The sequence below is a fragment of the Fukomys damarensis genome, unplaced genomic scaffold (assembly GCF_012274545.1).
Source record: "Fukomys damarensis isolate Sample0158 unplaced genomic scaffold, DMR_v1.0_HiC HiC_scaffold_39, whole genome shotgun sequence".
In the NCBI taxonomy this organism is placed as follows: Eukaryota; Metazoa; Chordata; class Mammalia; order Rodentia; family Bathyergidae; genus Fukomys; species Fukomys damarensis.
The window spans coordinates 38,765,537-38,780,035 of NW_022900951.1; the positions used below are offsets into that span (position 1 = coordinate 38,765,537).

A 14,499-nucleotide genomic window follows, 5' to 3' on the forward strand; every position below is an offset into this window, starting at 1 on the left:
AAAAAAAAAAAAAAAAAAAAAAAAAAAAGAGTAGGTGCTAATTCCATTTGAGATTTGCCTTGAACATACTCTTTCAGTGAGAGATTCCCCTTAGGCCTCAATACTCACACTTATGAATGAGGAATAATAAGTGCAATCAATTAAAATATACCTCTTAATGTGCTCAAAAATTTACAAAATACTTTAAGGCCCTTAGCACTATATCAATACAAAGCGTTACTCCTATTATTAATGGGTAATAGCCACCCCTACACATTTTGACCTGATGCTCTGTTCATTAGTTGACATGAATTTGTGTGGATAGTAAAGCGATCTCATAGTGGCTCTCAGCACAAACTGATCGGGGCTGGAGCAACTGGAGGTGGAAAGATTTGATGTCCAGATTGTAACTTGGGTTGTGAAAACCCAAATAAGTAAAAGACTTACTTGGATTACAAGAACAATAGAGATGGAATAAAAGGGAAATCTTAGTACCAAAACACAGGGTCAAGGAGAAATGCCTGAGTAACAGTCACTGGGTGAAAGAAAGAACCCAATCCTTTAGCGATATTCTTTTGCATCTCGCGACCTAAATACCTATGGAAGGTTTATGCAGCCACTCAGCAGCTGCCCAGTCTCATCTCAAGGCAGGTAAATCTACCCGCCTGGGCAGAGTATGCATTGAACAAAATCAACAAACTCCACGCCTGCCTCCCTCGGGAGACTGCAGACGTCAGAAGGGGCTCTGGCTTAGCATACCATGAGGAGGGCTGTACAAAAAGAGACTCTGGTCAAGGCTCCATAAAGCCCTGTCGAGTCTGTGGGGAACAATAAGAATGTAGAATGTAAATGTGAGCTGCAGGCTGATGGGCCCATTAGGAATTGGGGCAGTCTTTGAAAGGAATCTGCGGAGATGATGCAAAACACCAAGCATGTGACCCAAATCATGGCAGGGCATATTGGAGAGAGAGGGGAATGGGAATGAGACATTTTCTAATCTGATTAGGCTGAAGTTTCCCCTGAGTGTGGAGAAGGGTCAGTGCACAATTAGAGGCGAACTTAGACTGAACATGGTCTGCTGAGCAGCAGAGAGGGATGACCTCCTCTAAGCTAAGCTGGGCTTGGAGACAGATGTGTTCGGAGACTGAGACAACTTCGAAGCAAGTTGAGAAATCATCTTTTCGCATTAAATATCAAATCATAAAGGCAAAGACAAAACAGTCTGCTGAGAATGGGAGGATGATGACTTGGTGGCCTCCGCACTGGATAAGAAATCTCTAGGTCCTCCAGAGGCCAGGCTCCCACATTACTGGACTTCCCAGGACAACTCATCCTTAAACCAATCAAGAGATAATCTAATAAACATCCCGCAGCTTCCTGACCAGAAGACAGCTTAATGTGTAAAAAGCATTCAGATGCAACTATCCAAAAACAAAGACTTCCTCCATGAAGAAAGTTATTTGCAAATGGGAAGGGGAGAAAGGGGAATAAAAAGAATTAAGACGGGCTAAGTAGGTGTAACCACTCCTTAAGATGAATGCAAACATTATATACTGTAAGCATGTACAAATAAATTATAATAAAAAGGACACAGGATTTTTCTAATTTGTTTCTAGTCAGAATGTGGTCTATGGCCCCCAACTTGAACTTCTTTCCTAGTCTCCAATCAATACTTAGCACCAGGTGGGAAGTAAATACTGTTATCTCTTTTTAGAGATAAGGAATGAGAGATTTAAGCCAGTCAAAACTGTTATCCAAGATCACAGAGCTAGTAAGTGGATTCAAAGAATGTAAGGGGATGTGATAGCTGTGACAACTCAATTTTACAGGTGGTAAATCAAAGACTTCAGAAGCAGGTGATTGTACCTAAATGGGTCAAGGGCCAAGTCAGCGCTCTTTATTACAAGGTCAGAGACTAAAAGGGAAACAGAAATAGTGTTGGGAGAATTACTAAGGAGATAATCAGTCCAATCAGCAGCCAAACAAATGCAAGGCTTCATGAGGGGCCACGAAGACTGGTCATGAGGGAAGAACTGCCTTCTTTGAGCCAGCAAAGAAAACTGGTAACTATTTCCTAGATTCATTCATAGGAAAATGGATAGATATTGAGGATATACTCCTAAGTGAAATAAATAAGTCACACATGTGTAAATACCGAATCGTGTCCCTGGTGTAAATAATCTGCAACAATGCATAAGATTATAATAAGATTACTGACATTTAGAAATGGGAAGAAAGGAGCTAAAGGTGTAGGGAAGGTGGGATGGGTAGGGAAAAGAAAAAAATGTGAGAGAATGAAAAGATGAAAATAAAGTGTTTGTAGATGGGGAGGGGAGGAGGGGGTGAAGGGAGGGCAGAGGTAAGGGGAAAAAATGAGAATCAAGACTTGTCATGTAGAGGTACAAGATCCCAACAATGAATGTAACTGTACTGTATCCCTAAAATGTACCAATAAACTCAATTAAAGCTGAAAAAAAAAAAGAAATAGCTAGAAAGTACCTAGCATTCATAAGGCCCTGGGTTCCATCCCTAGGAGAGAGAGAGAGATGGGGGGGAGGAAAGGAAGAGAGAAAGAAAGGGAGAGGGAGAGAGGGAGGGAAGGAAGGGAAGGGAGAGGGAAGTGGGAGGGCAAGGGGGAGGGGAAAGAGAAAATAAATAGCCAAGGAAAAAGTAAAAAAGTGAGAAGGCAGCGAGAGTATGTGTGAAATGCCTGATGATCCATTCTGCTGAACTTTGGGGAAAGGGGTATTGGGGAATGTGTGCGAACTAGAGATAATTCTAACTTCTAGGTCTGCTATTTCATCTCGTGTCTTTTATACTAGAATGACCTATTTATCAATCATACTGCTACTAGCAAATAAGAGCAGAGTTAAAGCAAAACAAACAGAGCTGACAGTCTAGAAAACTACTCATTCCAAGGTCAATCAATGCACATACTGTACATATCTAGCCAGACATACCCTCCTCTGGATTCCCCTCATGACACCTTGGACCCTGGTTCTCCTGAATGGGATTTGTTTTTATTTGTTCCTTTTATTTCTCCTTTTGTCTCAAAGACCCTACAAGAGAACACGACTCTAAAAAATCTAAGCCAGATAAGAAAGAGAGAGACAGTGGTACTTCAGTTCACAAACACAACCACAGCCATCTTTTCCAGAATTATGAAAAGATTAAATTCATGAACCACCATAGTCCAAAACTAAGAAGTGTGGTCTTTTTGTAAAGAGCAAAGGGGTATCACAGAAAGTTTATAAGTAGAATAGTGACATGATGATATTTTTGCTCTTAAAAGATACTTAACTACTGTATATAAAGTGACATCTTAAAATTTAGAGACTGGTGGAAGAAATACCAACGTAGAAGCCCTACAACAGTCAGGAAGAAATATGTGTTGGAACAAGAATAATGAAGGTCTTTTACAGTGTTACCTCAGTTCACAAACTTAATTCACTCCATGATTCTGGTCACAAACCAAGTTGGACAAGAACCAAACCAAATTCAAGGTTTAACGTTGACCTTAGGGGAAATTTCATTCAATTCTCATCCAACTCAGTTTGCGACCAAAATCATGGAAAGAATTGAGTTTGTAAGCCGAGGTACTACTATATGCCAGCTATTTGTAGATAATAATTCCAAATAATTACAAAGAAAGGACATGCATTTCAAAGATAAGGGGATAAAGTCACAGCTGTTCTTCTAGATGAGTGTCTTTGGGTAAAAATACCTTATCTCAGCCAGGCATGGTGGCGCACACCTATAATCCCAGCACTCGGGAGGCTGAGGCAGGAGGATCGCTGTGAGTTCAAGACCAGCCTGGGCTACATGGTGAGTTCCTTCATGATTAAAAAAAAAAAAAAAAAAAAACTCCCAGACAAAAAAAAAAAAAAAAAAAAGAAGCCCTTATCTCGCTCTAAACCTCAACATCCTCACACATAAGATAGGAAGGATAAAAATTCTGACTACACCAAGTTGCTTTAAAGAAGAAAATGAGGGCCAGGGATTTAGCTCAGTGATGCCACAACCTGCCTCAAAAGCACAAGGACCCGAGTTTGAGTCCCTGGTCCAAAAAAAAAAAAAAAAAAAAAAAAAAAAAAAAAAAAAAAAAAAAAGCATAAAAAAAAGAATAAAAAAGAAAAAAAAAAAAAAAAAAAGAAAGAAAGAAAAAGAAAATGAAATAATGCATCAGAGCAATGATTACAATGCCTAGGACAAAGCAAAAATACTACAATTATCAAGATATGCTAAGTCGCAGGAAGAAGTAGAATGATGCCATACAAAACACCAAAATCTGGGTGATGAGGGTGATACTCGAAAATCCAGTAAGACTCAACAGAAGTGATGCGTTTTAGAAAGCAATTCATTGTACTTTCTAATCTATGTTTCACATCTAATCCTAGAACAGTGTACAGCTCCGTGTTAATAACCTTAAGTCCTCATACCACAATGTACATTTCATTTTGTCCCCGGGACCTTTCTATGTGTCATTAATGTAAAAAAAGACAAAATAAAGATTCTTAACAGGCTCCATACATTTCAAAATCATGACTAACTTTTCCCTTTGCATTACTTAAATGAAGCTCTGTCATCAATGATATAATCGAAACAGGCAAAGGTAAATAAGGGTAGATGTAAAAGTAAGAATGATCCTTAAAATAATACTACATAGGATCTTTTGCTTACCAGGACAGTAAGTCTTCCAGGAGATCAGCAGTCAAAGGCAATCTGTGGGATTTGCATAGCCTTTTCATGTCTCTATTGAGTAATACATTTTTTCTGCATTAAAACAAAGCAAATGAAATGTTATATACCTTGTGTCCTTTGGGCAAAAATTGCAAGTTAGAGGAGAAAAAATTAAAATGTGCTTATGTCCTAAAACTGTGCACATGGAAGTAAACATGAAAACTGGTACTGGAATTCACAGTAAGGAAAAACAGGCATATTACCTTTCACTAATGGTTTCCATTTCAGAACACACCAGATTCTGTCCTAGGAAAGCCTTTCCTTCGATTCAGACTCTTCGAGGGTGATAGTACTGACTATTAAGGTGATAGCCATAAGTGTTGCTCTAAGTGATCTATCTACATTCTTGACCATCAGTCAAAAATGGTTTTGATACTTGAAAACACATTCTAATTTAAGAAGCAAGTACAGCCTCCAACACAAGTATGATATGACTTCAGGGTATTTTTCTGGTCTTCTCCTTGGACCCAAACCTTATAACCTGGAAGCTGGGGGGGCAAGGGTGGCTGGGCTTAACATTCATTTCAGTTTTATCAAATGTGAGTAGTTGTCTCTAGAGGAAGCCCAACCGTCATTTTCCCCAGAAATGTTTGTCCAGTGTTCTCACTTAGCCAATGTTCCTCCTTGCACAGTACACTATCAGAACCACCAGGAAAGAAAATGGGCTCTTTTCTTTGCAATGAGACGGTCTGTGTAGAATCAAAGGTTATCAGATCTAGGAGATCTGTGTGTGTCATAAATGTCAAAAAGACAAAATAATGATTCGTCACAGGCTCCATATATTTTTTTAGGTCCTTTTTTCCCCACTTCTCTCTTTTGGTACTAGGAATCAAACTCCGGGCCTCATACCTGCCAGGCAGGCGCTGCACTGCTGAGCTACATCCTTAGGCTCCATAAATTTTAAAATCAAGCCAGGTCATCTGATCAAGCAGCCCCATTATACCCAGAGGTATTCCTTTAGCCAAGAAGGATCACACTTCCATCCTGGAAAAGGGGCACCACCATGGGAGAAGAGAGAGCCAGTGTCATGAAAGCTCTTTCCACACATCCTCTAGGTGGCTCAAGGACGCTTAAAGAGTCAAGGAAAAATAACACCCATATAATAATTCAGTAAGGATACATTATGGATTAAGAAAAAAATGGTGTTCACTTTTTAGGTAAGTTAGGGGACCTTCAAAGATACTTAGGGCAACAGCTGGCCACATGGGTAGCAACTTCAAATCTGAAGATGAACAAAAGGGTCACAGGAAAGAGAGATGGAAGCGATATGCAATAACAAGGGTTTTCTAACTCCAAATGAAATCAATAAATTTATATTTCCCTGCACTGTATCATATCTATGGGTAAAATAAATCCCAAAACACTAAGATGGCTGTATATAACAATGATTTAATGAACTCAACAAACATGATCAATGTATTAGAAATAGATTATGCTGAGCTCCATTAATTTTAAGAAATATTTTCAAAGAAATTCAATAAAGTTTACTAGTAAGTTTCCTGTTCATGTATTATACAAGTCCCACTTAGTACATAAATAATCTAAGATAATGCCTCAGAATTAAATCTAGTAACATCTTCATTTACTACATCTCAGTTGACAGCTTCTGGAAATAAACAAAAAATTGCAGGGGGCAGCCTATTCTTCTAGTGATACAGGGCCTCCCTTATTCATCCCTATCCCTTAATGATTTCAGGTGGCTTTGTTAAAAAGTGGAGTATGAAGAGATATGTCAATTTTCTTTTTGCCCTGTTGGATAAAATATAAATTCCTTCACTACTTAAAGTACTTAAGTACTTCATTAGAATCAATAAAATAAAGCTTACTTTTCTCGATCTTCATACACACAGCTAGAAATGAGTCTGTCAAAAAGCTCAAACATATTTTTCTTGAGCTTTTCTTGGGCCTGTGCAATTAAGAGATCCACATCTGAACCCATGTCCTCAGGTACACGGTAGTGACGTGCGATGGTTAAAATCTCCTGGTCTATGAGTTTATTGGCAGTTATATCCAACAACAGGTCCCTGTTAAGAAAAAAAAAAACATCCAAATTGCATTTAACAAAACTTTTACCAACTGTGTAGAGGACAGGTGATTATTCTTCTTTAACTTAATTTTTTCTCATTGAGTTTATTGGTACATTTTAGGGATACAGTATAGTTACATACAGGGGCTCTTGTACCTTTACATGACAGGTCTTGGTTCTTACTTTTTCCCCATACCCCGGCCCTCCTTTCAGCCCCTCCCCGCTTGATTATTCTTCTTTAACTTAATTTTTTCTCATTGAGTTTATTGGTACATTTTAGGGATACAGTATAGTTACATACAGGGGCTCTTGTACCTTTACATGACAGGTCTTGGTTCTTACTTTTTCCCCATACCCCGGCCCTCTTCTCAGCCCCTCCCCGCTTCCCTATTTACAAAAACTTTATTTCCATTTTTTCATTTTCTCATATTTTTTTCTTTGCCCTTATTTAACCTAATTCTTTTATTTAATTTAGGAAATAGTAAGAAGGCACCAATGCTGGGACAAAAAAAAATCATAAGCACTTTAGTTTATAAATAAAATGGTATTTTGTCTGGAGTCAGAATTCTACCAGCCAATATCCTGCACTATTTACAAAAACTTTATTTCCATTTTTTCATTTTCTCATATTTTTTTCTTTGCCCTTATTTAACCTAATTCTTTTATTTAATTTAGGAAATAGTAAGAAGGCACCAATGCTGGGACAAAAAAAAATCATAAGCACTTTAGTTTATAAATAAAATGGTATTTTGTCTGGAGTCAGAATTCTACCAGCCAATATCCTGCAACCCAGAAGTAATTAAGTAAAGTCCATGAATAGTTAAAATATCTGTTCACTAAGTACATTCCTTCGTTGCACGAAGTAGTAACTGAATGGGGTTTCTGGCTTCCCAGGGTACACTTACAAATGAATACATTAGAAAGGTGGTTTGGAGATGGGGAAAGCAATTGGGCACATTTCTGTAGTGAAAAGTAAAAACGGTCACAACTTGACAATGAGGAAAAAAAAAGGTAAAAGTTAAAAGGGCTCTGTAAAGGTGCAGCTATCTTGAGTCATTAGAGGGCGAGTGGCATTGAGATTATTTGGCAGAGCTAAAAAAAATAAATAAATAACATACCAATGATGTGGAACAAAAGCCTAACAAATTGGCTCTTCAATATATCCTGCCTGAAAGCTATAGACTACAGAGCATCCATTAGGAAAACTATACCAAAACAATTAAAATATCACATGTTATGGCAATTTCATAAATAAGATTTTACAAGAAAATGTACTTAGTGAAAACAATTCAGTACCCAAGAATCCTGAATGAGTGAGGGGAATTCAGATTTTATTTGCTCTTCTACTATAGACTGGTCTTTCAGGATAATGGCTTTTAGTTCTTTCATATAATCCTGGTCTTTATATCACATGCGTTAAAGAATTCTAGGTTCTCTTAGTCAGGAATTTCCTTAGAGTACTAAATTCCATGATGGTATCCTATTCAAAGGAGCTGCATTTTACCTATATCATTTTCCCAGGTTTTTAAGGGATTTTCGTTGGAGTTTTGCTGTTGTTATTTTTACTGGGAAATGAAGGCTAATTCAACCAAGAGGACCATATCATTTCAGCAAGTCAGTTCAGACAATTCATTAGTACTGTTGACATTTATAAACATTTCATACAGTGAAAGACACTAACAGACACACAGCCCCTGAATTTTTCAGTGATACTCTCTTTGGACACTTGAAGCACTCACAAGTCTAGAGGCTGGTAGGGCTGGCTGAATAAAATGAGTGAGAGCAACAGCAAACTCCACTATCCATCATCTGCAGAGGACTCACCATACTGCTGCCAAGTACTCCTGTTATAGATTGTAATGTTTGACCCAGCAGATAGTATTATCTTTTCTTTTTTTTTATAGTAGCATCTTGATTTTACAGATGAGAACACTGAGGCACAGGAGTGTCAAGTAATCCATCCAATGTCACAAAAGCAAGAATGTGACCCGTGCACTCTGGTTTCAAATCCTATGCTCTGTACATTACTCTGTCCTCCTCTTCTACTGGGAGAGGTGATAAAGTGACCAAATCAAGGGGGGTTCAGCAAAAGCTTCTTGTCTTCAGAAGTGAGTTTTGGGTTGATTTTTTATGGACCTCTTTGCCCTTTCCTCTCTATGCTAGAGTTTCAGTATCTGGTTTGTTTTTGAGACAGGACCTTGCTATGTATCTCAGCCTGATCTGGAACATGCAGTCTTCTTGCTTCATTCAGCCCGCTGAGTGCTGGGATTACTGGTGTAGTTCACCATGCCTAGCTCTGCTATGGTTGGAATGTGTTCCCCTCAAGTTTATGTGTTAGAAACTTTTTCACAGAGCCTCTGGGAGATAATTAAAATTAGATGAGGTCGTGAGGGTGGGGCTCCCACGAAGGTCCTGGTGGCTTTAAAAAAAGAGGAAGACAGGCCCAAGCTAGCACGCTTGCTCTGTCTTGCCATGCGATGCCCTCTGTCGTGTTTTGATGCAACAAGAAGAACCTGAACAGATGCCAGCATCACGCTGATGGAATTCTCAGCATAAAGAGGCATGAGCTAAATATACTTCTACTCTTTGCAAATTACCTGTCTTGGGTACTCTGTTATAGCCACAGAAAACAGACTGAGATAGATCATTATTTCGGCTCTGAACACTATCATTAGCCAGCATAAAAAAGCTAAGAGGAAATAAATTCCAAAACCTTGTGTCATCAATCATCTCTGACAGAAGACTAATTGCCCACAAGGGAGTCACTGCAAGGAAAGGTCCTTCCTGGCTCATTTACAACATTGGACATGGAATAATCAGTTAAGACAACACACAAAATGAAATATTATGCTGCCATTAATAGTCCATTCATTAGTACTTCGTGGTATGAATAATGTCCCTGCTACATTGATAAAGGCTGTACAATCCCAAGAAACTCAACAAACAGGTGCATATGTAGTCACAAGGGGAACAAAAAAAAAAGAAGAAAACCCAGAAGGATACATGCAAAAAATATTAATAGCATTATCTCCAATTGCCTAGATTTATCTTTTTAAAACATATTTTTCTTATGAATTCTTGTATTCATCAAATATTACTCTGATTGCCAGAAATAAGATCATTCAAAAGTTTTTTTCTCCCTTTTGAGAGGAGAACACAGGATAAACAGGGGAAACTAAACTTATTATGGCACCACCAGATGATGAAAGTTTATTTTCCTTTTCATTGGATAAACTTAAATTATCCTAGCCTCGCAGCAGTTAAAATTTATAACTGTTGGATTTCTGTATGCTTAGGTTTTAAACAGCTTAGTATTCTGTATGCTTGGGTTTTAAACAGCACAGTTTTCCCCATGGCTTTACATGAGAGAGCATCCAACAAGCTGTTCGCCCCTCACGCTGCCTTTAGTCCTACAGGGCCGGAGGCGCTTCAGCAGCCTGGGAGGCAGCTCTCTGCAGAGGGCTCTTCACTAGGATGTCCAAGTCTTGCCAAAAGCAGTATACTCCATTTTCTAAAATTGTAGTAAAATATACCTAATATGAAACTTACCACTTGTGACATTTAAGACATTGGTAATATTGTGCAATGACCATCTTTACCTAGTTCCAAACTTTTTCATCCCCCACAGAAATTTCATACCCATGAAGCAGTTACTCCTCTTTACTTCCTCCCCCTAGACCTCCCCCCTACTTGGTAAACACTAATCTACTTTCTATCTTTGCAGATTTGCCAATTCTGGATATTTCATGTAAATGAAACCACATGTAGTCTTTTGTGACTGGCTTTTCACTTAACTCAATATTTTTAAAGTTCATCTGTGTTATAGCATGTATAAGTACTTCATTCCTTTTTGTGGCTGAATAGTATTCCATCATACAATGTGCCAAATCTTATTTAGTAATCCATGGATGGATGGACATTTGGGTTATTTCTACCTTTTAACTATTGTGAATAGTTCTGCTATAAATAGCTGTGTATAAATTTTTATTGAACAACTATGTTCAATTGTGGAGGAGGTGCACACATATACCCAGGAGTAGAACTGCTGTGCCATATAGTAACTTATAGAAGAACCATCAAATTGTTTCCTCGCACATTCCACTTTTCTTAGAAGCAACCACAGAAACAAAGGTCTAACTTTCATCAAACACAGCCCTCCCTCACCTAACACTTCAAAGTGAACCTAAAATAATCTGATACCAACACCTGATTTCAAAACTGTTTGGCTGTTGGTGTTTTTTTGGGGGGAGGGGGTACTGGGAATCAAACTCAGCCAGGACCTTGCACTTGCCACTCAGGCGCAAGGCCACTGAGCTAAATCCCTAGCCCCCATGTGGATGTTTTTCGATTGGTTGATTTTCTTTTCTTTTTTAAAGGCGGGATCTCACTATGTAGTTCACGTTGGCCTTCAACTCACTAGCTACGTAGCCCCAGATGGCCTCATATTCACAGCGATCCTTCTGCCTCAGTCTCCCAAATATTGGAATTACAGGTGTGTGCCATCACACTCAGCTGATTTCAGTACTTCTTATCCATTAATTTAAGGGAAATGAAAATGTATTTTTAAAAGCAGGTAATGATTGTGTACTTGCACATTAATCTAATTAACTAATTAATTAGTCATAAAGATTAATTATCTTTGTCTTTACCCAATACTGCACTCCATTCCTGGCACTAGCATCTTATACAGTACAACACTACATTTAACAGTATTATTTAGTTAATCTTGAAGGAGATGCTGACATGATTGTTTTTGTACCTAAAATCATAAAATTTTTTAAACTGCCAGGCTGTTCTAGGGTATTGAGGTAACAGTGCAGAATTATGAAACATGAAATGCTAAACAACTTTATAAGACTTCATTTCATTAAAACCTTCCAGTCAAGTAATGATGAGTCAAAGCTGCCTTTTACAGCATGAAATCTCGGGTATTTCCTTACATATTGAATCATTAAAGTCTTAGCACTATCTTTCAAATAAACTTTAACAAAAATTACTTTTGGCACAAATAGGGCCTCGAGAGCCTAAGTCTTAGGCCCTAAGGCTTATAAGAAAATCTAGTTGATCCTAAACTAAAGCAAGCAGTGTGTCAGAGGACAATTAGGCAGCACCCTTTCTCGTTTCCTTCACTTGAGTATTCATCAAATAAAATGTGTTTTGCTTCCTCTCACCAGAAGCTACTACACACCTCCATCCACATCCTACACTCCCTTGGGTTTCTTATACTTGCACGCCCAACTGTTCACACACAGCAGAAAACTCCACCTCACTTTCACTTGCCCCCCAGCACAGCACAGTGTTGAACAATTATGCTGTCGCTCATTAGAAGGTGGCAGAGTCAGCTGGCAGAATATGTGTCAGAGGAAGAGAGATGGAAACATACATTAAAGTTGGACCAAAACAAATGTCGGACCAGACAGATTTTGCTAAGGCCCAACTGAAGTTCATCACCATTTACAAAGCTGTTCCACCTCATTAAAGAGCAAGACCATTACATAGGGCCGCTTGGGCTGTGCCCTACCCATCTTTAAAGAATACATTTATAGACTTATGGTATAAGTAGTTTCCTCTGGGGTTGTGCAATGTGGTGGCCTTGCCAGAGAGGACAAGGAACTCCAGAGGAAAGGGGGAGAAGGGGACCACTGCTAAGAAAAACATCTATTCCAGCCAACATTACAAACCTGTTTTCAAATGGGAGGTGGTACGGTGTAGTAGGACAAGTGTGAGCCTTCAATTTACACAGACCTGGATTAAAATTCTGATGCAACCCATTTACTAATAAATAGGAAATGTGGCAAATTAGTTAACTTCTCCGAACCTTTTCATATCAGTAGAATTTGGCAAGACCGCTTGCATCACAGAATTTTATTTTGCTTGAGGAGCCAGAATGCTCCAGCTAAAGGATCAGGCAGATCAGGCTATCACCCTGTCTAAAACCCTGAGGGCTTGGCATCTTTCTCAAAGTAGGACCCAAAAGACTAGAGCCCACAAGGTCCAGTGTGATCTATCTCCTCCTCTGCTATGCCTACAAAGTCATCCCCTGTTAACCCCATCGTGTTCCCCTCTGAACCCATCTTACTGTAGTATTCTTCAAATAAACCAGGTATGGCCCAAGCTCAATGCCTTTCCACTTGCTGTTCCTTCTAACAGGAATGTTCTTTCCCCAGTTAAGTTACAGTTTGGTACTTTGCCTCTTTTAGGGCATCTTCTCATCTATCAGATGTAAGCATCTCCACAGGGCCTTGCTTGACTACACTTGTTAAAAGTTTACCCATCACATTACAATTTCTAACCCCTTCCCTGATTTCTCTTTCTCAGTGCCATGCATCATACTTTAACCTCATATATACTTTTCTCATTTTACAACTAAGTTTCATCATTCCCCCATCCTGACTAGAAAGTAACTTCCACAGGGGGCAGGGCTACTCGTCTTTTTTATTAAGTGCTGAATCCATGATAAATAGTCCCTAGAACACAGTAAATCTTATGTAATAATTTGCTGAATAGATGAAAAATGAGGGTTTAGTTAGCACAATCCAAAAAGTATTTACCATAGTGCCTGGGACTACAAAGGTCCAATAAGAACAATTTTTTATTATTCTAATCGTCTCACAATAGAGATCATATCAAGATGAATTAAACTGGAAGAGTGACAGCTCTTAAGTGAGTTTATCATGGAGAAAAGGGAAATGTTTTTGATGCCTTCGAAATCTTAGAATTTATCTGTAGGTCTATAGGCTGTAAAAGGAAAATGGCCTGCTTGTTGTAAATAGTCCTATCCAGGAGTAAGTCTGACATAAAGTAACAAGTTCGAAGTGGGCCTTTAGTTATACACTGGAGAGAATACAAAAGCTCCACAAATGCTCACAGTTTACAAATCAAACTAGATGTCTTCTTTCATTCTCTGCTACAAATCAATATGCTACATTCATTTTGGTCATTTTTAATTGGCAATGGCACACAACATCTTTGCTGTAAATTCTTCTAATTTCTGTCAAGTTCTTAATGACAAACAAGCACACAGAACCTTGAAATAAAATACTTTTGAAACTCAAGAATCTGTGATAGTATAACTAACTGCTGCCAAATTCATCTGCTTTGTAAATTGATTTTTATGAGATATTTTCTAAAAAGAAGCACATCTACATTGAAAATCACTGACCCTGTGTTCTTATTGGAAAACAGCTTATTGTTTTCTCTTTATTACTGCTCTCATCTTCATTCCACATCAAATACTATGGCTTTTCCTGTTTTGACATGTAGTAGAATGTACGTGGTAATTTTAATTTATTTAGTTTGAAATTCATTATATCTTGCTGCATTCAACTTCAGGGCTATTAAAATATAGTCGAATAGGAAGATATTCTCATGCAGTTAAGAGTAATTGCTATACATTATTAACAATCTATGCTTCATAGAGGTATAATTTTAGACATGCTCTAAAATAGCCATCTATAATTCTACAATTTGGTACAATCTGCATTTAAATGAGTTCAAGTGTCAATGACTTTTTTTGTTGTTGCTTTTGGTTTCTAAATTCGTGTCAACCTTTTTCACAAAGCAAATAGAAGTCTGGTTGATGGTGACTACTTGACAATATGGGCAAAAGGGGGTAAATACAGATTTTACTTTCAAGCAAAGTTCTTCATTTTCTAACACCTTCCTTTTCAGTAACATCCACCCTGTGTCAGAGATCATCTGTCTACAAGCAAACCTCATTTGCGGGCCTTTTGTTTTCAACTGTTTCTGATTGG

The 14,499-nt window shown here is 38.3% G+C and overlaps 1 protein-coding gene across 1 annotated transcript in view; it reads right to left on the reverse strand.

Moving 5' to 3' along the window:
• The window catches only part of Efhc2 (EF-hand domain containing 2), a 175,258-nt gene that overhangs the window by 22,156 nt on the left and 138,603 nt on the right, over window positions 1–14,499 (reverse strand). The window contains exons 13-14 of the mRNA XM_010614074.3: window positions 6,546–6,743; window positions 4,660–4,752 (exon numbers count right to left, since the gene is read on the reverse strand). Coding sequence (XP_010612376.1) covers window positions 4,660–4,752; window positions 6,546–6,743 — 291 coding nt within the window. The remainder of the gene's footprint in view (window positions 1–4,659; window positions 4,753–6,545; window positions 6,744–14,499) is intronic.